This window comes from Lactuca virosa, chromosome 1 (assembly GCF_052849685.1).
Source record: "Lactuca virosa cultivar CGN04683 chromosome 1, Lactuca_virosa_CGN04683_v6, whole genome shotgun sequence".
In the NCBI taxonomy this organism is placed as follows: domain Eukaryota; kingdom Viridiplantae; phylum Streptophyta; class Magnoliopsida; order Asterales; family Asteraceae; genus Lactuca; species Lactuca virosa.
The window spans coordinates 171018638-171045117 of record NC_136426.1 but is presented as its reverse complement, the minus strand read 5'-3'; the positions used below and the strand labels follow the sequence as shown (position 1 = coordinate 171045117).

The 26480-nt window shown below is 32.9% G+C and overlaps 1 protein-coding gene across 2 annotated transcripts; it reads left to right on the top strand.

Moving 5' to 3' along the window:
• On the top strand, positions 1 to 25687 carry LOC145161196 (uncharacterized). Of its 2 annotated transcripts, XM_079080697.1 has the most exons (8): positions 1 to 105; positions 254 to 634; positions 1409 to 1909; positions 2130 to 2276; positions 3109 to 3225; positions 8108 to 8155; positions 24556 to 24992; positions 25066 to 25687. In XM_079080697.1, exons 1-8 carry the CDS (start codon positions 30 to 32, stop codon positions 25684 to 25686), a joined length of 2328 nt encoding a protein of 775 aa, XP_078936823.1. In that variant the 5' UTR covers positions 1 to 29; the 3' UTR covers position 25687. The 2 variants fall into 2 exon arrangements, with proteins under 2 accessions (XP_078936823.1, XP_078936828.1); XM_079080702.1 differs by lacking the exon at positions 8108 to 8155.
• The last annotated feature ends 793 nt before the right edge of the window (positions 25688 to 26480 follow it).

The window sequence follows — 26480 nt, the reverse complement described above, 5'->3', positions numbered from 1 at the left end:
TATATTTTACCTTTCCTTCTTTTTTAGGCATGAGCGGAGTGAAGTACTGCTCGCCCAGCTCCACCTCATCTCCACCAAGGAAGAAAAGAGGGAGAGTCGACCAGGGTATAGCACCAATATACATTTACATTAACTTAATATGTCTCGTTTATTTATTTTTTAAATTACACTTAAATTAATATATATATATATATATATATATATATATATATATATATATATATATATATTAATTTTATTTGATACATAGCAGGGTCACCAGTAGAGTATCCGTACCCTTCTGACGTCAATGTAGCCAACTTTGCTTTTATCAAGCTGTCTGGTAAAAGCAATTATAGTCAGTGGCTGGAAGACATGGAATGCCTTCTGAAGACCAATGATATGTACGGTTTCGTCGATGGCAAATTGAAACACCCGGTGCAGAATATCGATGGCAGCTCTAAAAAGTTGGAGGATAGGACTGCAAGTGATTGGTCATGGAAAAGGTCGGACGCACTTGTGAAAGCATGGATATTTGGTTCACTATGTGAAGATGTGATGGATATTGTTATCGGCCTTTCCACAGCTAATGATGTATGGACAAAGCTAAAGACTACTTATAGTACTCCTCCGGCTGCTCCCATGATCAACCCTAGTAAGTCAAAGGGAAAATGACTTAAAACACCATCAAAATTTCAAATTCTTTTAAAAATGAACCATTCAAGTATTATATGTTCAAAAACCATCTTCAAACTAAGATATTTGTTCAAAAAACACCAACAAAGTAGATGTGTACATGTTATATTCACAAAACACCATGTGTATGGTTTGGGGTTGCTTACATTTTTAGTCTCTAATTTTTTTTTAACTCAGATAATCATTATAGATTAAATTTGTTTTGACTTCGGATTCGGACCCTGATCAAGTTAAAAGACTAATATACTCTTATATACTTCCATTTAACATTATTTTTTATTATTTATTAATTATTTATACAATTAATATTGTTATTTATTATAAATATATCAATTGTATAAATAATTAACAAGTAATAAAAATAAATGTTAAATGAAATTCATAAAGGTATATTAGTCTTTCAACTTGATAGGGTCCAAAGGCAAAATAAATATAAAAACTATGAACCATTTGAGTTAAGGAAAAGAGTTAGGACCTAAAGGCATAAGATACCCCAAACCATAAAGATGGTGTTTTTTGAACATAATATGTATTTCGTTGGTGATTTTTGAACATGTATCTTAGTTTGATAGTGTTTTTTGAACATGTAATACTTAAAGGTGTTTTTAGAACTAATTTTCTCTAAGAGAAATTGGTATGGGGATACTATCGTTCGTATTCTTTCTTTATTTAATTTATTCCAAATTTGTCGGTGAGCTGTTGAATTTATTTATTTATTTTTTAATGGAAATAGATCAGGCAAAGTACTTACCACTATATAGAGCTACTCTAGATGGCGACTGGAAGAAAGCCCAACATTTTTTCATCGTGGACAGAGATGCGTTGATGTGTAAACTCAACGACGATAACGAAAGCCCACTCCATGTTGCAATTGGTACATGTCAAAATATCCACTTTGTTGAGAAATTACTGGAGGTGATAACCCCGGCCTCACTCCCAACCCTGCTAACAATTAGAGAGTCGAACCCACTGCACCACGCTGCGTTTGTTGGCAACACCAGGGCTGCAGAGATGTTGGTGAAGAAAAACCAACATTTGCTATTCCTTCCTGACAAGAAGAAATACTTACCTATCCTTAGAGCTATTATGGGTTCTCACGCAGAAACTTTTCTATATTTACTCGATGTTACTAGATGTCATATTAGTCTCTCCCAAGAAGAAGGATGTCACAATCCCTTTGAGGGCGTGAATGGTTGTACGCTTCTCACAAGGGTAATCACTGCAGGTCTTTGGGGTGAGTTTTTTAGAAAGCCTATTACATAGTTGACTTTAAACTACAGATATCAAACCTTTGTAGAGTGGATATATACGTTTCTAGATATTTAAGAGATGGCAAGAAACATCAAATATATCCATATATATAATCAGGATTCAAGTATGCATGCATTGAGTGAACTTTAATTAGATTCTGCGCATATTTATATTTATTTTGGTTTCGAATATGACATTTGCAGAGGCTGCATTTGGATTAATAAAGGACTACCCCAAAATGGCTACAGAAAATAACGGGAAAGTAGCTCCATTGAAGTTTATTGCTGAAAAGTTCAAGGGATATTTTAATGGAAAATCATACAACTTTTATCAAAGATTTGTTTATTCTCGTATGTTTCTCAATTTCTGTAGTTGCTCTTACTTCATTGTTTTCGTGTAGATTTTTTGTTTTAGAACGGATAACTCACGCACCCTATAATCATACTCCTAAATTTACACCTTTGTCCTGGTGTCTTGAACCCTCCACCTTTTGATTGAAGGGCACATGTATCTTAGTTTAGGCCAACATAACTAGTTGTATGGTTTTAATTATGTGTTGTCACCTAATATGGATCATGATCTAATTAATCAATGATCCAACCTATTTGATGGTTCAGGGTAATTAACCCAAATGGATCACAGTTAAGCTGATTTAAGATCCAATGTTAGTTGATTTGTCTACCGAAATAATTATTTCTCATAAAATTCCATCCCAACTTTACCAAAACTACTAAAGCATTTAAATTTAGGACATCCACGATGCATTGAACTCCATAGAGTTCAATGGATTGCCACATCATTTTTCTACAATCCATACAATTCTATCTTTTTTTTCTTACAATGCATTGAACTCTATAAAGTTCAATAGAATGTTACAAAATGTAATTTATAGTAAATATTTAAGAATTAAAAACTTTGTTTTTTTCCCATTGAAGAGTTCAATCACCATTGAACTCGAAATCCATTGAATGTCAAATGGTATCTCACAATGGTAGAGTTTCATCCATTGAATGACATATAGACTTGTCACTTCATTCAACTCTCTCATTAAACTCACCATTATGGATGCCCTTAGGCTGTTTTATTAGAAAATTATTTTTTGTTTTACCTTTATTTCTTGCTCGCTTTGTAAGTGACATACATTTATCATATGTTCTAATTAATAATATTATGTTTTTGAAGATGTACCCATAGAGAATTGTGGCTTAATCGAAGGACGTGAGTTTACAGATATTGAGAACCAAGAAACACATAAGAGGGAAGATGTCGCCAAACATATGTTGAGCTGCTTCCACCCTGGTTAGTAATCCTAAACATGTAATCAATTCAATCACAAGCATCCACTATCAAATATGGGCCTCTTTTCAAGCATGCAAACAATCATTTCTGTTGTTGGAATTTACATGCATGGAGACAATCATTTTCACTAATATACTCATTAAAGTGGCTACCTCTAACGGCGATAACTGTTTTGTCAAGTGTATTTTCAGCTATGCTTTTCGTATTCATTGGGATATGTTCCGGGTATTCCCATATAACTCGAGGTTCTTTTTTGTGTTTATCCGTAGTTTCTATATTTTGTCTTAATTAGCTAGGTTAACGGCGATAACTGTTTTGTCAAGTGTATCTAAATGCATGTTTCTTCCACAAAAGAAGTATGTCATTGAGATTCTCAAATGTTTCCCCTTGTCTAAGTGCTATCCCGTCAAAGTACATGTGAATATTAACACCAAGCTTGCTACCAACAACCATGTTATACGCAAGTTGATGACACGGGTCTTTACTGTAGTCTTGAGGGGGCACTTAGTACCTGACCTTCATTCACTCTGATTTCTATTTTACAATCTAGTAGGTGTGTCTCTACATGCACAAACCTTGTGAGTAGCACTTTTGTTAGGTAAAGAACAACGATAAATGAAAAACAGGTATGAGAATTACGAGACATCAGAAACGAAATCAAATCACATAGAACACGAAATCAAATCACTATTGAACCAGTGAGAGGCATTTTATTCCACACATGCTTTCCTGCTACAATGTTATAGATACGACCATTCATAAATATACAAACGACAAGATTTGACCTAAACATCTAAAAGGTCAAGCCCAATTGAAAAAAACCAAAAAAAGCCCAAAAAAAACTTGGCCCGCCCAAAAAAATTCAGATATGATGATAAGTCTCCATATCTAACAATCTCCCACTTAGAGGCTTGATCATCATTTAGCTACCAACCAAGTATGTATCCTCTATAACACTCGTATCTCTCTCTCTCTCTTGTCTCTGATTCCTCTTCAAGTTCCTGGAATTCCAGTTGAAGCGATGCACAACATCAATTATCAGTTGGTACCACCTTAGTAAACATATGAGCTGGATTCTTCGTACCAAGGATTTTCTTCCGATTTAGTGTACCATCAGTTATACGTTCTCGTATGAAATAATATCGCGTCTTTATGTGTTTCGTTCGACTGTGAAACATCGGATTTTTCACGAGATGTACTGGACTTTGATTTTCACAGTGGAGAACATAGTCTTCTTGTTTTATTCCCAGCTTTGACAGAAAATTCTTCAATCATATCAACTCTTTGTTGCTTCTGCAATGGCTATATATTCTGCCTTTGTAGTTGAAAGAGCAACATTTTTCTGAAGTCCGGACATCCAACTCAATGTTGTATCTCCGATAGTGAACACATACACATTAGTGGTTTTTCCCGAATTTGCACATCCCCTTAAATCAGCATCAGTGAATCCTTCCAAACCACTTTATTTTTGCTGAAACATAGAGCGAATTCAGAAGTACCTTTCAAGTAACACAACATCCACTTGATCCCTTCCTAATGCTCTTTACCCAAATTTGACATAAATCTACTCGCAACTCCCACTGCATGTGTAATGCTCGGTCTAGTGCACACCATAACATACATCAAACTGCCAACTACTGATGTATACATGATTTTGTCCATTTCTTCTTAGTCTTCATCCTTCTTTGGGGATTGTTTCTTGGAAAGTTTTGTCTGACTTCCCAAAGGTGTAGTTCTTGGTTTTGCATCAGTCATGTTGAAATTCTATAGAATCTTTTTGGTATACTTCTGATTTGAAAGCTTCAAAGTTCCAGCAAATCTGTCTCTGACTATGCATATCCCGAGAATTTGTTTGGCTGCTCAAGCCCTTCATCTCGAACTCTCTGGAGAAGTGTTGCTTCAGTATGTTGATTCCCTCTATTTCTGATCCAATAACCAACATATCATTAACATATAATAAAATAATAATGTAAGAGGACCTAAACTTCTTCAGATAACAACAATGGTCCATCTCGCATCTCTTGTACACATTTTTCTACATGAAGTTGTCGAATTTTAAATACCACTTCCTTGGGGCTTGTTTCAGTCCATATACACTCTTCAATTTACATACCAGATTCTCCTTACCATTCACCAGGAAATCATCTGGTTGGGACATGTAAATGTCTTCCTCAAGGTCACCATGTAAGAATGCAATCTTAACATCTAGTTGTTCCATATGTAAACTTTCAGCAGCTAAAATACTCAAGACCAGTCGAATAGTAGTCATCTTCACAACTGGTGAGAAAATCTCATTGTAAGCAACCCCTTTTATTGTTGGAAATCCTTTACAACTAGTCTGGCTTTATACCTCTTGTTGCCATCAACTTCATCCTTGATTCTGAACACCCATTTATTTTACAAAGCTCTCTTTCATGTTGGTAATTTGACCAAGGGCTAGGTATGGTTCTTGTCAAGTGAGTCCAAATCATCCTTCATGGATTTCTTCCATTTTATAGATTCTTTCAGTTTCATCACCTCTGGATCAGACTCCGGCTCTCCATTCTCTGTCAGTAACATATAATTAACTGATAGAAATTATTTGCTAGTGGTTTTCCGATCTCTGGTCGATCTTATGAGATTAGGAGTTTCAGCATCTGTCTGATTTGGGGGTTCGATTTCTTAACGATCTGGAATTTTGGTTTCAGAGTCTTTATCTTCTTCAGAACTCCTTCTGACTTTAGTATTTACTGTCTCTTCAACACTCCCACTATTTTGTGAGCCTTCACCTGTTTCAGGTTGTAAAACATCAACATCTGTCAATTCTTCAAACACCGTCTTCTAGCTTTGTTTTATTTTGATTGGAGCCGCAGCTAGATCATCTTGATATAGGGCATCTTCATTAGTAGTGACATCCCTACTCCTGATCACTTTCATGGTTTGATTATCCCAACATCTGTAGCCCATATCATCTAGCCCGTACCTGATAAAGATACACTTCTTAGCATTGGCTTCGAGTTTTTCTTTTTCTGTATCTTTAACCTTGACATAAGCATGACAACCAAATACTTTAAGGTGAGAGGTAGATACTTCCCTTTTCCACCATTCCTTTTCTATAATTTTATACCTAATGGGGACTGAGGGTCCGCAATTTATAAGTAGTTGTGCTCACTGTGTTTGCCCAAAATATTTTTGGCATCCCTGCATATAACCTCATGCTTTTACCTCTCTCATTTAATGTTTTGTCCATCCTCTCCGCAACACCGTTTTGCTGAGGTGTTTCTGGCACAATCTTTATCATTTTGATTCCATGTTTTGCATGGTAATCGGTAAATTCCTTGCTGTTGTATTCACCTCCATTATCTGACGTCAGACATTTTATCTTCATATTTGTATCGTTCTCCATAGAAGCTTTGAACCTTTTAAAAGTAGAGAAAACTTCATGATTTATTTGTTGTGGAAAGCGTGAAATTTTGCTCCTGAATCCATCACCCAAGACTCGACTGAATTTTCTACACAAAAAATTAGTGCATCATCGTAGTATTCAGGCACATTTATCTCATTCTTGCCATTATATGCCAAAGGTTTAGGACATTTATTTCTGAAATGTCCTATTTAATTACAGTTCCGGAAGATGATTTATTTTCTTCTTCTTGACTGTAGTAATACTTCCAACCTAGCTTTCAGGCAATGAAGATAATAATAATAAATCCTGGACTTCGTCGTTGAAATTAATTTCAACAGATCCTAACCTAGATATTATCGAGCTAAACTCGTTGATGTGGTATGTCGCAGATGCTCCTTCCTTTATATTCGTGTTTACAAATTGTATGATCAAGAAAACCTTGTTTGATTCGGATGGCTTTTCATACATGTTGGACAATGCCTTTATCAATCCAAATGTGGTCTTTTCATTGACGATGTTATACATGAAATTCTTCTCCAGTGATAGTCTGACAACGCCAAGGGCTTTTCGATCCAGCAAGTTCCATTCTGCAGATCTATCTTCTCAGGTTTATTTTCGGATAACGGTAGTGTAATTTCTTATGATATATGTAATCCTCAATCTGCATCTTCCAGAATCCAAAATCATGGCCTTCATATTTATCGATCTTCACCTTCCCGTCTTCAGCCATAGCTCTAATACCAATTGTTAGGTAAAAAACAACGATAAACGAAAAATAGATCTGAGAAATACGAGAAAGTAGAAACAAAATCAAAGCACACAAAACAAATGGATTTAAGTGGTTGATACTATCTTGCGATAGGCCACGTCCACTGTCGTGAGAGAGAGAGAGAGAGATTTTATTCCCCACACGCTTTTACTCTATAATGTTACAAATACGGCCGTTCATAAAGATATAGACAACAAGATTTGGCCTATACAACTAAAAGACCAATCCCAATTGAAAAAACAAAAATAAAAGCCCAAAAAGTTGGCCCGCCCAAAAGAAATTCAGATCTAATGATAAGTTTCCATAGCTAACAAATTTCATGCTTTAAAGTGTATTCTCCATTATATTAAAGGAACTCTAGATCAAGCCCTCTATTTGTATGTTTCTCCCTCATTGACTCTCACAACCTATTTATACGTCGAACCGGATGGATAGCCAACCACTCGACGTCAGGCCTTAGATTATAGTGTTTTTGGGTGATAACATGTCATCGTTGTTTAGTCATATGCCTATTTGTAAATATTGTACTATACTTTAGCTTATCTCGGCCCATGGTCCCTCCTGTTCCGTGAGAATCATAATTGCTAGCTTATGGGAAAATACTGACTAACAAGCTTAACATTGTCTAGCATGATTGTATGTACCATAATTGTCATTGATTGTTTAGCTAAATTTTATGCAATTACATTTAGTGATTTTTATGCAATTAAATATGATTTCTTTTGTAGTCATCGAGAGGATTTACCGCAATTTTTGGCAAGTTTCCCTTCAACATGGTAAGGAATGTTTTTGTTGGTTCCTTTTAAATGCGTTGATTCATTCATTAGTGGCTTGATGTCTTCTACAAACATGACTTCATGTAAGGAAATTTTCTTTATGACACCGAAAGTAGTTTAGGTTCTCCTTCTAATGATGCAACAATTTAATACGAATTCCAATAGTTCATCCAAGGAATTTTATAACGAACTATTACCTGTTCTTACTGTTACAACCTATCGATGACACTGATTTAGCCATAACATTTATGTTTAGCCTTTAAGAGTATCCCAATGCTTCTTTATAGTCGTTTATGTTAACTTTGTGTATATTAAATTTTGTAGCTAGATTTCATACTAATTAAGGATGATTAAATAAAGAAGTTATATGTGTAGAATGAGCAATGAAAATGAGAATTTTTTTCTACTTTTATCACTAACCTAGTGTAGGGGTGAACATTTAACCCTCAAACAGATCCAGGAACCCGACCTGGACCTAGACATGGGAACCCTCAATAGTTTCGGTACATGGTCCAACAATTTCTATAAAACATGTCTGGTCCAAGAGCTGGTCGGCCCGATTGAACTCGCTTTTACAGAATTTGGTGGACTTTGGATCAGACCTGTTTCGGCTTACAAGGTCTGGTTCCCGGCTCTTGGACGTATAAGTGAGCATTTGTATCGGACCGAACTGGACCGGCTCTCGGACCGGACCTGTTTTGCAGAAATTGGTGAACATTGGATCTGGCCTATTAGGCATACAAGGTCCAAGCCTGGTTCTCGATTTGGTCCGGTCTAGATGTCCAAATACTCACCCCGACCCCCACCCCCGTCTCTCAAGGTTTTGCCTGAACTATGATATATATATATATATATATATATATATATATATATATATATATATATATATATATATATATATATATATATATATATATGAGTAAATTACACCAATCGTCTCTCGTACATGTGCCAAAAAGCATGTTTAGTCACTATTTTTAAAAATTAACTCGGATCGTCCTTGTTTTTTCAATCTAACAGTCCCAGAAGACATAAAATGACTATTTTGCCATTAATAATTTCTTTTTTATATTTTTATTATATGAGTGGGATCCCATGGAAATGACAAATGCGAAATTAAGAACATGCATAATCGAAAGACACGAATTAACGTTTAAACACAAGATGTATAGATAATAGAGTAGTACAAAATTTGTAGAAGCATTTGCTTCCTTAACTACAATACTCACTCTCTTGACTAAACTACTCGTATATACAATGGGAGCTCTCTCAACCTACAATGAATAGTAGGACTAGTATTTATAGGCTAGTTCAACCTATAAGGCCTTCCACATAAGAAGCCTTCGATATCGATTAGGGAAAAGTCTTCTAAGTCACCATCCAATGAAGAGCTTTGCACCCCCAACAATATGTTTATCATTTTTTAGAATTAAAAAAGAAATGAAAATAAAATAAATATCGCCCCTCCCCCCACAAGAACACGCTCAACCCTACACCTTCCCTTCCATTTCATATTTTCCTTCTGTCTCTCTTGAAACCAAGGCGTCGGACCTCCACCGACATCCCCTTTCACCTCCGTCGGCCACCAGGAGGAGTGTAGATGGGAGCACACATGTGGCAATGAAGGATCCATCTTCGTCGAACTTACACAGACAGTGGTTCCGATACCCCCTTTTTTCTCACTCCTTCTCTCGTACCAATGCACACACGAAATCCCTAAATAGATCTCCAATATTACACAAATAGTGGTTCCGACACCCTATGTTGCGTTCTTTATCTCACATAGAAGAGGGGTTTTTAGAAGTCGATATTGAATCATTTAAAATCAAAGAAGAAAAGGGCATATAATTCTTTTATTCAAACCTATTTGAGATGGTGGTGGCATAGACAGATGTCAACAGGGAACAAGATGTTGTTGGTGGCTGCATAGAAGGTCTCGTTGAAGCTTTACCTGAGATACTTGACGTCAGAATCAGATTTGCATCATCGTCGCTCATCTCCTCCTACATTTCTAATGTCGTCTGCTTTTTCTTTAAGAACCTTAAATCCTTTGTTGATTTCGAATTAATAATTGCCATGCCCTCATTCTTCTTTCCCGATTTGCCCTAATTATTCTTTCCTAATTTGCAAGTAGGTTTTTTCGATGGAGGCTTGTGGTGGTGCTAACAGTAAATGTGGCTGGTTCGATGGTCATTTAAGTATAAGTTGCTAGTTCAATGAGAGGTGAGGTGTGGCTATGGTGCTCCATTTTTCAATGAGGGGTGGCGATGGCGCTATATTTTCTAAGGGTGGTGTAGATTACATGTGGTGGTGGTGGTCAGGTCTTCTTCAACAAGATACAAAAACAACTAAATAATTTTTCTTAATTAAAAATGTCAAAAATGTTAAAAAGATTTGAAAAGCAAAAGCAAAATGTATTAAACGTGCAAATTTAAACTAACGAGAGAAGAAACGTGCAACTTTTAACAACATGAGGGACAAACCGAGTTAATTTTTGAAAATAAGGACTAAATAAGCTTTTTGGCATATACACGAGGGACGATTGGTGTATTTTACTATATATATATATATATATATATATATATATATATATATATATATATATATATATATATATATATATATATATAGAGGTGGGTTCAATTGAGAAAATAAAAAAGGTTGAGAATGGGGGAATCATTCTCAGCCACTCATTTAATCTAAGCATAAAAAGACACGGTGGCAAACTTGTAAATATGATATAATAGCGTTCAATCACAAATGCGTAAGTGTAGAGAATTAGATAACAGTTGAAATTCATTCTAATCGATCGTTATCATCCAAATTTCTCCTCCAACCTTCAACAATCATCCAGATTTCTTCAATTAAATCATCGATCAACGTCATCCTGTGTTAATCAATCATCGATCTTCGTTAATAACATGTTTATCAACACCATTCAACAGTTGACAACAAAAATTCGTTTTTTGCTCTTTCAATCCAACCTTCAATTCTGTTTGAATACGAGAATATCTTCAAAATCTATGATTAATTATACTTCCAGCATCATTAGATCAACATCATCGATAATCAACAAAAAATTCAATTCGTATCATTCATTCAACATCGATCATCAAATAAAACATAGAAATTAAGGTTAGAAAAAGATCAAATCATTTTTTGTTTGAAAATTTTCATATATTTCTCTACCAATCTACTATTTTGTAAGATTTAAATAGTCAAAGTATCATATTTATCACATTTTTAAAAAAGTTAACTTGTATGCACTCCAACTGTTTGATGAAATGCATAAACTAAATTACCACGTTATATTCATATATGAATATGTTTTCTCACCTGAATCAATATGTGATTATTAAAACACAAAACAAATATGCAAGTCTGTATGTTATTCATGTGTGAATAACATATAAAAATTATATATATTTCTGAAAACACCTTGTAATATTCAGATATGAATATACTGTGCAATATTCACATATGAATATATCAACTATTATTCATAAGTGAATATACGATCTAATATTCACAAGTGAATATACTATGTACTATTCTCATGTGATATACCATGTAATACTATATGCAAGTCTGTATGTTATTCATATGTGAATAACATATAAAAATTATATATATTTCTGAAAACACCTTGTAATATTCATATATGAATATACTGTGCAATATTCACATATGAATATACCAACTATTATTCATAAGTGAATATACGATCTAATATTCACAAGTGAATATACTATGTACTATTCTCATGTGATATACCATGTAATACTATATAATATTCACATATGAAAATATCATCTAATATTCATAAGTGAATATATCATCTAACATTCACAAGTGAATATACTATATAATATTCACAAGTGAATGCATCGTCTAATATTTAAATATGAATATACTATGTTTAGTATATGCTATATTCATATTTGAATGATACTTAAATTGTAAAAAAAATTAATCATAGTTTTTATTCATAAGTGAATAACGAATGTACTGTAGTAAAAACCTGATTCATTTTTATTCACTTATGAATAACGATAGCTGAAAATATAAAAAAAAAAAAAAATTTATTTTATCTTAAAACTATATCAATATGGATGTCTATTTGTAGAGAATAAAAAATCATGAATTTTGGTATATTTAAAATCATTTTTCGATAAAAATAATTTCTTAAAAATTAAAAAAAAAACGAAAAAAATATGTTTTTGTATATATTAAGTTAATGCTTAGCATAGTTTAAGGAAACATGTTTTGTTGGAAAACACATGTGCATTCCTTTCCCATTTCTTGGAGGCTTTTGCGACAAAAATAAATGATTGGCTGAGAATGATTCCCCCATTCTCAACCTTTTTTTTCTCAATTGAACCCTCCTCTCTCTCTCTCTCTATATATATATATATATATATATATATATATATATATATATATATATATATATATATATATAGTCTGGTTCCTTTGAGATCAACTGATTTTTGTAAGACTGTGAGATCACTTTTTTCTACTGAAATATTCTAATATTCTATTGTTTATATATATATATATATATATATATATATATATATATATATATATATATACACACACACACACACATACATACTAATATTCTAAAACAATATTGTTAACACATTTTATATTGAAATATTCTAAAACATATAATGTTAGAAAATTCTACATATTATATTTTTACGAACACATGAATACTAGAATATTTCACTAGAAAAAATTGGTCATACGGTTTGACAAAATTAGGTCTGTCTCAAATGAACTTATATATGGGGATCAAAAGGCACAGAAACTATGAGGTTCAGTACTTCAAGGAAAGAAAGGGGTTATTCAATGTATGTTCTTTCTAAGGCATTTAAGGAAATTATTCCTAAAACACTGTTCGTTTTTTCCATCCCACACTTCCATTGTAAAAATTATCCGACTCTTATGTTAGTTCATATTTCGAAAACATTAAAGCATTTTCTGATATGAAAAGATAATTCTTGGTTGTAATGAGACTGTTATTTTCGGTTCATTTCACACTTCATCTTTTACAGAACTATCGAATTTAAATAATATCATCATCTAATGTAAAAAAATTTATTTTTATATTTTTTCATAATTTTTTGAAGCAGAAGATAAAAAAACTAAAATGACTAGAAATAAAATCTTTTTGGATTTTTTTCTTTATTATGAATGCAGAAAAATAAAAAGCAAAAATATTTTTTTTGGACTTTTCAATTTTTTATACGCAAATGCAATGTAGAAAATAAATTTAAAAAATTTAACATAAAAACTGAAAATTTTGAAATTTTAAAAAAGAATGAAATTTTTTATACTAACCCTCTCCCCAAACTTAAAATGATGCATTGTCCTCAATACTCACAGAGGAATGAACATATCAATAAAGCATATAAAATTCAAAAAAAAGTGCAACTAGGAAAGAATGTACCTGATAAGTTTGTAGAAAGTCCCGATTTTGATGGTGATGTTGGCAAAAAATCTGAATTTCAGCAACTTTGAAGATCCTTTGATTTCCCTAAGCTTGCTTGGAAGTGCAAGCATTTCTTTATTGAAAACATAAAAAAAAAACTAAAAACTACTCATTGGGTTGCCTCCCGAAAAGCTGCCCATTTTTAAAGTCGTTGGCTCGACTTTTCCCAACCATATTTATTAACTGGTGTGGTTGGGACTTCTATGAAGCTCAACTCGTTTCCTCGTTACTCCAGATCCCTTCAGATATGGCAAGATTGGTGGATCTGGAACTTACACAACACACTAAAAAGACTTCATATTTTCTTCAGATAAGTTTTTTAGAGTTTTAAACTTCTTTCTTTTTCTTATCTTCTTCTTTCCAGAAATCTTCTCCTTTGTCTATTTTTTCTTTTTCAAATTCTACTCAGCAGAAATCGTCACTTTTTCTTTAATCATTTTTCTAGAAATCTTCTTTTCTTCCTCCCTAAGCTTATCCTTTTTAGTCAACTTTATGTCAGCCCCTTCAACAAAAATTATATCTTCCTTCACCTTCTCAAGCTTATTTCTGTTCAGCTCCATTAATGTATCATCATCTGATTTCCTATCTAAAAATAGATCTCGAATGGAAACATTAGAAAACTCATAGTAGCCCTCAAATAAAGAACTGCTGGTACCCAGATAATTAACATAAATAATATTAGAAGTATCAGAATCATTTATTTAAAAATTCGTCACATCCCCCTCAAATTCCATAAAGAGCATACCAGCAAAAACATCAATTTTCATTTTTGCAGTTTTCAGAAAAGGTCGTCCCAAAATAATTGAGTTTTTATCTGATATGTCTAAATCACCCATGTCCAAAATATAAAAATCAACGGGAAAAATAAGCTCACCCATTTGGACGAGAACATCCTCCAATACACCTTTTGGGTGTAGTGTCGAGTGATCTGCCAACAAAATGAGTGTCCCGGTCTTTTGTAAAGTTCCCAATTTTAATTTTTCAAAAATAGAAAAGGGAATGACATTGACTGAGGCACCAAGGTAAAGCATGACATTTGAAAAAGTAAGGTTTCCCAATTTACAACGAACCGAAAAAAATCCTCGGATCCTTGCACTTTGGGAGCAAACCTTTTTGCAAAATGGCAGAAATATTTTTGTCAGCTTTGATAGTTTCATTAATTTTCATTTTTTTTCTTAGAAACACATAAATGTTTCAAAAACTTGGCATAACGAGGGATGTGATGGATAACATCCAAAACTGGAAGATTTACCTCAACCTTACGAAAAAATTCCATAATATCTTCGTCCTCTCGCTCTTGCTTCTTAATCTTGATGGAAAAGGAGGTAGGGGCTTGTACTCCTTCAGATTTGGCTTCACTAGTTGTGGAGTTTCTGTTCTTTTATCTTCTTCAGCATCTTCTTCAACCAACATTTCTTCGTAATATTCTTCATCTTCTTTTTCTAGTTCAGATACACTTGGGCCTTCATAACTTTTTCTTCTTCTCAAGGAAATAACACTCACATTGTGCTTCAGATTATTTTTAGTGTGCCCTGGTAACTTTCCTTGAGATTCCATTTGACCCACATATGTGGCAAGTTGAGAGACCTGTTGCTCCTGATTCTTGATACTAGCTCTAGTTTCATTCTGGAATGCTTGGGTGCTCATAACAAGACTCTTTACAATATACTCTAAGGCCACATTGGAACTGTTGGGTTGCTGATGCAAGTTTTAGTTCTGAAAATTTTGCTACTGATAAGTTTACTGATTCGGATTCTGAATGTTGTGCTGATTCTGAGAATTTTGCTGAAAGTTTGTTTGTTGAAAACCTGGCGGTGGCTGAAATTGTTGTCTTGGCTGAAAATTATTGTTATGATAATAGTTTGCAGGCTGATTATAAATCTTTTATTGCTTGTATCCTCCGACAACTTTGACTGGAGCAACATCCTCTTGCAATATTAGACATATATATGTTGGATGTTCACTCTTCAGGCAGATACCACATTGTTTCTTCGCAACTACTTTTTCTTTTGTCAGCAGCAGAACCGCTTTTGTCAGTTCATATATTTGAGACTCTAGATGGGCATTGCCGATTTGTTTGACCCCTCGTGTCTGGTCCGTGTACCACTTGTCTTCATTTCCGGAATGTTTTGACTCAATTTCCACCTTTTTGATGAGCTCACGGATATCTTTTGGTGTCATATCACCTAAAAATCATCCACTTGAAGCATTTATAAGGCACCTCTCCATGGGTGTCAGACCTTCACAGAAGTAGTTGTACGACTGATAATCACTGATCCCATGTTGTGGGCAACGAACCAACAGATTCTTGAACCTCCCCCAATAAGTCTGTAAGGCTTCTCTTCTTCCTTGCTTGATACCAAGGATTTCTCTTCTGTGACTCAAAACTTGCGTCTCTAGAAAATACTTCTCTAAAAACAATTTTGCAAGTTATGTCCAAGTGGTAATGGAACCTGATGGGATCTCGTACAACCATTCTTTTGCTGAATCTTGAACTGAAAAGGGGAATGCACTTCACTTTATCTTATCTTCTATGACAACATGCGTATTCATTCCAGAACAAAACACATGAAATTCCTTGAGGAATTTATGTGGGTCATCGTTTTCCAAGCCTCTGAACATAGGGAGAAGGTGTATCAGACCAGATTTATGCTCGAAATACTGAGCTTCTAGAAATGTAATGCAAAGAGGATGTTGATTAACTTGTTGGGTGGCCCACTCTCTGATATTCTTTTCCGTATCGTCTAAATACATGGCTGATTTTAGAGAGTTGGGTTCTGAAGGTTCTGGTGTTTCAGAAATTTCAGAGTGAGTTTCAAAAAAGTTTGTTTGCTCGGTTTTAACTGAGGGTGTTGCAGAGTATGCTTTATAGGGGCTGTTAAAAGGTGAAGATGTGGGTACTATTAAGAAAAATTAGAAAGTTAGGTCTGGTTCATTCCATAAGGGACTGCCTTGTGGTGTGGTGATTTCTGGAGGTACGGAAGATGACGAATCACAAAAACCAACTGATTGTTTTTTCTTTGCTGCTTCATTCTTCAGTTTCCTTGCAGTTTTTTCAATTTACTGATCAAAAGCTACAGGTGTATATATACGAAAATTTCTTGGCATAAAACTATTAGAGGAACTGTCCCCGACAACGACGCCAATTTGTTAAACCACTGTCGCGGGCGTATTAAACAAATAAAATATCATTGTTTGTTGCACTAATGGATAACACAGGTTTCGTGGGCGTATTAAACCACAACCTAGCGGTCAATGCCTTTTTGCATCAGGCACATTCTAGACAATAAACATAAATTATAAAAATGGGGATTTTGATTAAAAACTAAAACTAAATATTGCAGTGAAAATAAACTAACCGAAAATCAATAATAAAAACGAATTCAGTTCTGCTGCGACTTTTCTAATCATGCAATCAACCCAGATCTGGTTATTCAAAATGCATTCTATCTAAGTTGGTACAGAGAAAAACTAACAAGCTCTAGTATAATCTCTTTTACTTAGTTAAATTAACCAAAACAAGCTCTTCAGTTAACCATAAATTTTTACTGTCTAATTAAACAAGCTCTTAATTAAGATCAAAAAAGTTGCATTAAGTTATGTGTAAAATTCCCAACAATACACAATCCTTATCACAAGCTCGAAATCGTAAAGGTATGAAATTCAATTTATATTAGAGTTAAATCCCTAACATGGAACCGATGTGATACTTGTTACTTATTACCTGTTGACAAAAACAATTACAGATTCTATTAACTGGTTAACTAGAATGATTAAACCCTAGCTAGGTGACGAGACTAACAAGAATTAAAAATCAATCATTCATTAAGTTCAAATCTGAAACAACTAGATAGAATCACATAACAAAAACCAAATCTGATAACTGATTACATGCAAATTACTAGTCTTTTGTAGAACTGAAAACTAGGGTTTTATCTAAGCATGGCTAAAAACGAATTAAAATTAATAAAAAGATAAACTAACTGATTAATCTTGCTAATTAAATGTGGGATATGATCTTCATCTTTCAGATATCGCTGAAATCGAAGAGAAATTCCCTCAGAAATCGTCTTTTTTGTCGTCTGGAATTTAGGAATCGTCCAACCTTCAATCTGATCAGAGAGGCGTCCTATATATACAATCCAGAGCCTTTGGGAGCAAGAAACCCAAAAATTCGATCAAATTTTTGGTTCAAACAATCAAATTTTTTGAGTTCTGGTCGAATTTTTCGTTTTTCTGATTTTCGGACTTTCTAAACTGCTAAATGTTTATTCTATCGAATTTTTTTATTCGATCTAATTTCAAGGAAAAATTCGATCGAATTTTTGCATTTTCTGAATTTTTCGCAAACACGAAAGTCGCCCGAAATATTGCCTAGTTTTCGGAACGTTTTGAATATCATCAATCGGACTTACGAGTCAAGAAATATGGTCAAAATACTGACAGGGGGTCAAAGCTGTCAGCAACATCCTTTAGGCTTTAGAATGTAGCAATCTATATTTGTATGACCAATTCAATCGATTTTTTGTTGACCTAAATATCTTCCAAGCATTCCTCAACATCCTTCATAAGTTCCAAGATCCAATTAACTCCAATGCTCCATCAAACTCATCCAAAGCTTCTCCCAAAGTACTGCTCCATTCGAATTATCTGAAAATAACATAAAAACATGAGCAATACGGGAATTATAACGTATGACATTAGTTGAACATTATTTAAACTAATGACATGCAACTGTACAAATTATGATGCTAAATTCTAATAAAAACTACCCTAAAAGATGCATAAAATGACATCTATCAGAGACCCACATTCATTCTCAATCCCATTCCTACCACCAATTACTAACAACCACCACAAGCCACCGACAACCACTACCTTCCACTGACATCCAGAACAAACCACCGGAAAATAAGTTCGAAGCTAAAGAAAATCCAAACCATGAACCTAAAGCTACAACACCACCAGAATTTTCCACCACAACTTTTGTCAATCACCACAACTACTGTTAGTATATAACATTGACTTATTTTCTTCTCTCGTTCCTCCACTGGACCACCAACAAGCACAAAAATCCAACGAGCACAAAAAACCAACTAGGTAACCTTCGATTTTAGGAAGAATCAACAACTGCAACCGCCATCCCACTTTCCTTGTTGCTTTTCAGGTATGCCCCATAAACCACATTCATTGATTTCCACTCTCCATCCCATATATACCTTCAGATCAATAGTTGAAAATAGAGAAGAAGAAGATGAATGTTTTAATTTCCATAGATCTACGTCTACAGTCGCCGGTGCTGGAAACCTACATCCTTGTTTATATCCATTGTCGATGTTCAAATCTCCCCTACCCGATCTTCGTCTTCTTTGTCAAATACTCCCTTCGCCTACAACTGGAATAACACTTCCAATATATCCTAAGCTACCTTCGAATCCAAATTCGTTGCCACCAATATTGTCATCGACTACCGCCAAACAAGTCTAGTTTAGTAAGGTGATGAACAAGCAAATTGCAAAAAAATGGGAGGAAGACAGAGTAGTGAGAAATTGATGTTGGTTTCTAGAGCTTCCAGTGTGATCCAGTGGTTCACGGTCGCGATATGGTGGTGTGTGGTTTTGTTATAGAGGTGTAGCTTATATTTCCTTCATCGGTTGATATAGTGAGAGTTAAGGTTACATATGAGAGGTTGGGTAGGGTTTGGGAGTGGCAGCTATGTCTATTAATATTTAGTTTATTTTGTAATAATTAATAAACAAAAAAATTGAAAAATAAAATACAATGGGCAAGATAGACTTTTTTTTCTCTAGAAATGACTAAAAATGCAACAAAATTATATGTTACGTATGGTCAAAGTGCGAAAGAAAAGTTAAGGACCAAACGTGAAACACAAGGTCCATTTCAGTAATTTGTTTATATATATATATATATATATATATATATATATATATATATATATATATATATATATATATATATATATATATATATATATATATATATATATATATATATAGATTCAACCTCAACCATATATTTCTCATTTTCCGCTTTAACGCTCCGACATATCGACGGGGCGGGGGAGTTATAAATATAAATGATTATGTATAGCCACCCGTTTCTTTTTCACCCGTCACCATCCCCACCACCACACCCACCACCGCCATCACCACCACCACCAACTCTCCAACGGAACCCCTCCACTGCCACATCCGTCACCTCAACCACCGCCGCCTCTACCCCCACCACTTCCTCCACCACCGAGCACCGTAGTCGTCATCGATAATTAATCACTTTCTGAACGAAAATACATGTATAACCATTTATGATTAGGCATATATATATATATATATATATATATATATATATATATATATATATATATATATATATATATATATATATATATATACAAACATTTATAATCATATATGCTTATACATCTCTTCCATATAATCATTTATGATTAGGCATATTCCGTCACGCCGATATGCATTAGCGTTATAGCAGCAAAGGAAAATACATGTATAGCCATTTATGATTAGGCATATATATATATATATATATATATATATATATATATATATATATATATATATATATATTTATATATATATACATACACACACACAAACATTTATAATCATATATGATTATACATTTCTGCAATATAATTATTTATAATTAGGGATATTCCGTCACGCCGATATGCATGAGCGTTGTAGCAGCAAAGGAAAATTATATGTGGCAGAAGTTTAATCTCAACGTCTTTATTTTTTTTCATCTCAATGGAACCGTCCTATATATATATATATATATATATATATATATATATATATATATATATATATATATATATATATATATATATATATATATATATATGAGAAATCTTCATAAAAGTCGTAATGTTTACCATAATTTACGAATAGTCTCAAAATAAAATTTGTTTACGAAAAAGCAAGAGTTACCGATAAAAATGAAGATTTGACCATTTTCTACATGTAACATAAATTTTAACGGTTTCATTGCTTACTTACACGTCTAGTCATTAAATGCGTTGATAAGACGAATATGATGTATTATCTAATGATACATCTACCGTAAAATCTGATATCCATCTCTTCGACTCATTTGTGACTACGTATCCAGGTCAGCAATGAAAACAATAAAATATGTGTTTCCGAGAAAAAAAGGCGGGAAAGGAGAAGATGAGATGGATATGTTGACTTACATAAGATTAGATAGATAATTTAAAATTTCTTATAAACTCTAAAAATGACGAAGTTGTTGCTAGCTTGTGTAATTGTTGTAGTCTTCGTTGGATGCGTTTATATTCTAAAACACATACAATACAGCAGAATATCAAGTTATTTGGTAAACATAACATCATATAAGCCAACATATCCATATAATCAACTCATTTAATGATTTGGCGTATAGGTTAGCAATTAAACCATTAAAATATATGTTAAAAGAACAAATGGCCAAATTATCACTTAATTTTAGTTTGGTCTTATTCGTAAATTAGAGTAAAATATTAGCATTTTTCTAGGGATTTCTATATATATATATATATATATATATATATATATATATATATATATATATATATATATATATATATATATATATATATATATATATATATATATATATATACAGCGTTAGGTTCATTTGAGACCAATGTATTTCGTGAGACATGGGGATGCAATCCTAGCCACTTATTTTGGAAATAAAAAAAATTAAAATGTAAAAAATTTAAAATTTTTCAAAATGTTTTTTAAATATTATTTTCGTCATTTATATTGACGGAAAAATAATAAAATAAAAACAAATTACCGTTTTTTAGAAATATCTGTGAAATATTCTACTACAATATTCCTATATATAAAAAGGGATAATGACTTGAGAGGGTAACACACTTTAACTTTTGGTCACATTTAGTCACTAAATTATTTTCCGTGTTTTGTTAACCCTTGAACTTGTTGAAATGTGTACATTATACCAGTATGACCGGTAATAGTGGGTTTTGCCGGTTTCCGACGTTGTTTCTGGCTAAACATGAGTTTTCCGGTCATCTTCTCCGGTCAAACTTGATTTTCCTGCAAAATCATGGTTAGTCCCCTTTCTTGAGCAAAATCATATCCAAAATGCTCTACAGTTTCTTTCCCCTCTTTTTAACCATAAAGATTAACCCATAACTTATAATTACCACCGGTATATAAAGAGAAACCCCTTTATTACTTTTCAGAAGAAAAAAAAACACGAAGAAAATGGGGAGCAAATGGAGGAATTCAACCGGAATTCATATTTGGGTCGATTTCTCACAAATATACTCTTTCTTTGGACTGCTGCTTCCAATTTTGCCCCTGTTTTGGGTGCATTTCTTTCAGATTCATATTTGGGTCGATTTCTCTCCATTGGTTTGGGTTCTTCCTTCTCCTTCCTGCAATATTTCAATTCGTTTAAATCTGAGTTTTAGTTAGAACATAAGAACAAGATCGAATTTTGCGTTGATTAGTGAATCATACGTTGTTTCTTTTAATGTTTTTGATCTTTGAACAATATTTCTGATCTTGTCTGGGATTTCTCCAGCGAGGTCATTGTTTCCTTCTTCTTCTCTCAAAATCGATTGTAGACTTTATTTTCCCCCCTTCGAGTTGCAGGTTTGATTGTCGACATATAGAGAATGGTGTGTGGGTTTGACGGTGTGTACAGAGAAAACAAGATTTAATCCTTTTCTTATTTTCGATTTGCAGGTGTGGTTATATTGGCAATGAACCAATGGTGGTTTTAGTGGGTTATGGTGGGGTAATTGAAGGTAAAGGTGGTGACTGGTGGCTGATTTGGGAGCTGTTGGCGGTGGTCTTAGGTGGGAATCGAGTTTGACCAAATGTGTCATCGGAAGCAGTACCGGAAAATTGAGTTTGGCCGGAGAAGATAACCGGAAAACGTGTTTGGCCGGAAACAACGTCGGAAACCGGCAAAACCCACTATTACCGGTCATGCTGGTATAATCTATACATTTCAACAAGTTCAAGGGTTAATAAAGCACGAAAAATAATTTAGTGATCAAATGTAACCAAAAGCTAAAATACATTACCCTCCCAAGTCATTATCCCATATAAAAATTACAACAAAATTGTTGTAATATTCACATATTCTACTAGAATATTATAATACAAATATTCAAACTATTCTAATAGAATATGAGAATATTCTAAAATTCTAACAATTTTAGTAGAATGTTAGAATATTTTAAAATATCTATCAACTTTAGTAGAATAGTAGAATATTCTAACATTCTAAAAATTATATTTGAATCCTCACGACGTAATATTCTATTACAACATTTTATGTATATTTCAAAAAAATGATAATTTTATTTATTTATTTTTTATTTATATTATTTTTTGGGTAAATAAAATGACGAAAATAATAATTAAGAAAAGAATTTTTGGATTTTAGATTTTTTTTAATCTCCAAAATAAGTTGTTAGGATCGCGTCATATGTTTCACAAAATACAAATTGTCTCAAATGAATATATATATATATATATATATATATATATATATATATATATATATATATATATATATATATATATATATATATATATATATATATATATATATATATATATATCAAGATTGTGAAAATCGTTCGGCGGTAGATTGGCGGTCGACTGACGTTAAGCGATTAATCGGAGGTTAATAGGGGAGCCTAAATTATTTATAAATTTATTTAAAAAAATTAATCTATCCAAAAAAATAAGTTTTTGAAAATTTTAGTATAATATTTTAAAATTTGAAAACTTAAAAATTATAAAATTTACAATTTTGGTGTAATATTTGAAAATTAAAAAAGATTAAAATTTTTAAATATTTCCCGCTTATGACCGCCGACGACCGCCAAGCCCGAGTCTAAATGATTTTGACCAATTTTCGCCTTGCACCTTAATCGTAATCAGTTCAGGACCGTCAAACGATTAATCTTCGATTAATCGACCGCAAAGACGGATTTCTGTAACAATGATATATATATATATATATATATATATATATATATATATATATATATATATAATGTGGATGAACAACTAACAACTATTGTGCAGACGTGTGGACAATATTATTGTATGAAAATTAGTAAGAGAATAAGTTGTTTAGTAATGTGAATACGTTCAACCTTATACAACTATCGTCATTTTTATGCTTTCTCGCTAATTCTTATTAAATTTTGTTCTCATACATCGTTTTTCAGTCATTCTCGTTCTTACAGAATAAAACTCAATAAATATTTTGACAACATTCTGATAGAATGAGAATAATAATAATAAGTGTATAATAACATTATAGACGATTTAATTAGTGAGAATGTATGATAAAGACAAAAGTTATGTAAGATTGAACGTATTCATATTATCAAACAACATATTTTCTTTGTTATTATCACAGAATAGCAGTGTCCACACGTCCGCACAATAGATGTTGATCCAAATTTGGACCTCTCTCTCTCTCTCTCTATATATATATATATATATATATATATATATATATATATATATATATATATATATATATATATATATATATATATATATATATATATATACTCATCTTGGACTACATATAAAGATTTCCTAGTAAAGACAACTAGGAGAAAGACATATATACATATATATATATATATATATATATATATATATATATATATATATATATATATACTCATCTTGGACTACATATAAAGATTTCCTAGTAAAGACAACTAGGAGAAAGACATATATACAAGATAGAATACCATGATTACCTAGGCCAAAATTATATAAGTGTTTCTATCACGATTTTATTACTTTGAAATATAAGTTGTTTGTTTTTATCTTATTGACGACAGTGCCACACATCAAGAAACTCCAGGAAGAGAAAGTGAAGTACGAGAAAGCTCTTTTTGTAATGAAGTGTACATGCGAAGAAGTTGGTAAACTACTTAAATTTTGTGAAATTCGTGAACATTACCTGGTAGCAATTAATACGGCAGTTAAATATGATAATTGTGAAGTAGTAGAAGAGATCATAAAATATTTTCCACAAGCAATTACGACCTGGGACAATGAGTATCCCCTTATTCAACTCGCAATAATAAACCGTTCTGAAAGGGTTTATAACTTTTTGGCACACCGAGCGATGACTAACAAACATCGATATAAATTGTGGGTTGACGAACACAAAAATAATATTTTGCACTTAGCTGGAAAGTTGGCACCTATAGACAAACTCAATCTAGTTTCTGGTGCAGCTCTTCAAATGCAAAGAGAGTTACAATGGTTTGAGGTGAACACATTTTTCTTAAATTAATAACTATTTAGTTTAAATTTCCCTGCTATAACATTGTTGAATCATATAGGAAGTGAAAAAAATTGCATGTCCTTGGCACGAGAATAAAAAGAACATTAAACTAGAGAAACCAATTATGCTGTTCAGAAGAGAGCATAAACAGTTGAGAAAAGAAGGTGAAGAATGGATGAAGAAGACTGCAGATTCATACACAATCACAGCTGCGCTCATAATTACCATCGTTTTTGCAGCGGCCATCACTGTGCCTGGTGGAACTGATGGCAACACTGGGAAAACAATTTATGTGACAAAACCAAGTTTCATCATATTTGCAGTCTCAGATGCAATCTCATTGTTCACATCTACCACTGCCTTACTTTTGTTTCTATCCATTCTCACAGCACGCTATGCAGAGGAGGATTTTCACCACAAGTTACCTAAGAGACTAATATTTGGCCTTACGATGTTATTTTTGTCGGTGACCTCAATGATGGTAGCTTTTAGTGCAACATTGTATCTTATGTTTGGACAGGGAAAAGCATGGATCTTGATTCCGATAGCTATATTAACATGTCTGCCAATTGCTTCCTTCGTGACATTACAATTACCATTGCTTGTCGATCTCATCTCCTCAACATATGATCGTGGAATCTTTGTTAAACGTTGTGATCGTAGGATCAAACAATCATGAAATTGATGGTGCATTGCGAGAAATGTTGTTTTATAATTTGATAATGTATTGTCTAACGTCCATGGTGACAAAGTGTTCATTCTCATGTTCTTAAAAGAACTTATTTTGTGGAGTTAGGTTGAGAGTGATTATAATAACGAGCCATAGGAACTTCCAAAGATCTGATCAGATCCTATTTAGGATTTGGTTGAAATTAAGAAAGAAAGGCGGAATAAAGTTATTTATGATTTGGTTAATCAGTGTACAAAATATACATATTATGCTATCGAGTAAATAAATATATAATTGGACGTTTTCTTTGTATGTACGCCTCTGAAATTCCATGTGATAATATCCACATAACAAAAAATAGTTAAGAAATGGGAAATGTATAATAAACTGATTTTGGGAAATTATCAAAGCAGAAAAAGGAGTAAGTGTTTGTAAGTAACAAGAAACCCTATAGAACCTTGATGTCAGTATGTTACAAATTCATAAAAATGTAGCATACAATGGTAACATCTTGCATTCTTGAAACAGTCAAATATAAAAAGAGCTAGTCCAAGGTCTTCACAACTCATAAGTAATCGAAAGCCCATCAAAGTTTCATACCTATTATCAAAAAGGTAGTAAATTATCACGAATTTGATTATATTGAAACTAAAGTCAAAATATCTCAGTTTTTCAAAAAAAAAAAAGTTTAAATCAACTATTTGATATAGAATAAACATTGCTATGAGAGTATAATAATGGGTCAAATTAAGGGTTTCTATAATGGCATACGAAGAAATGAGATACGTAACATGGTTGTTAGG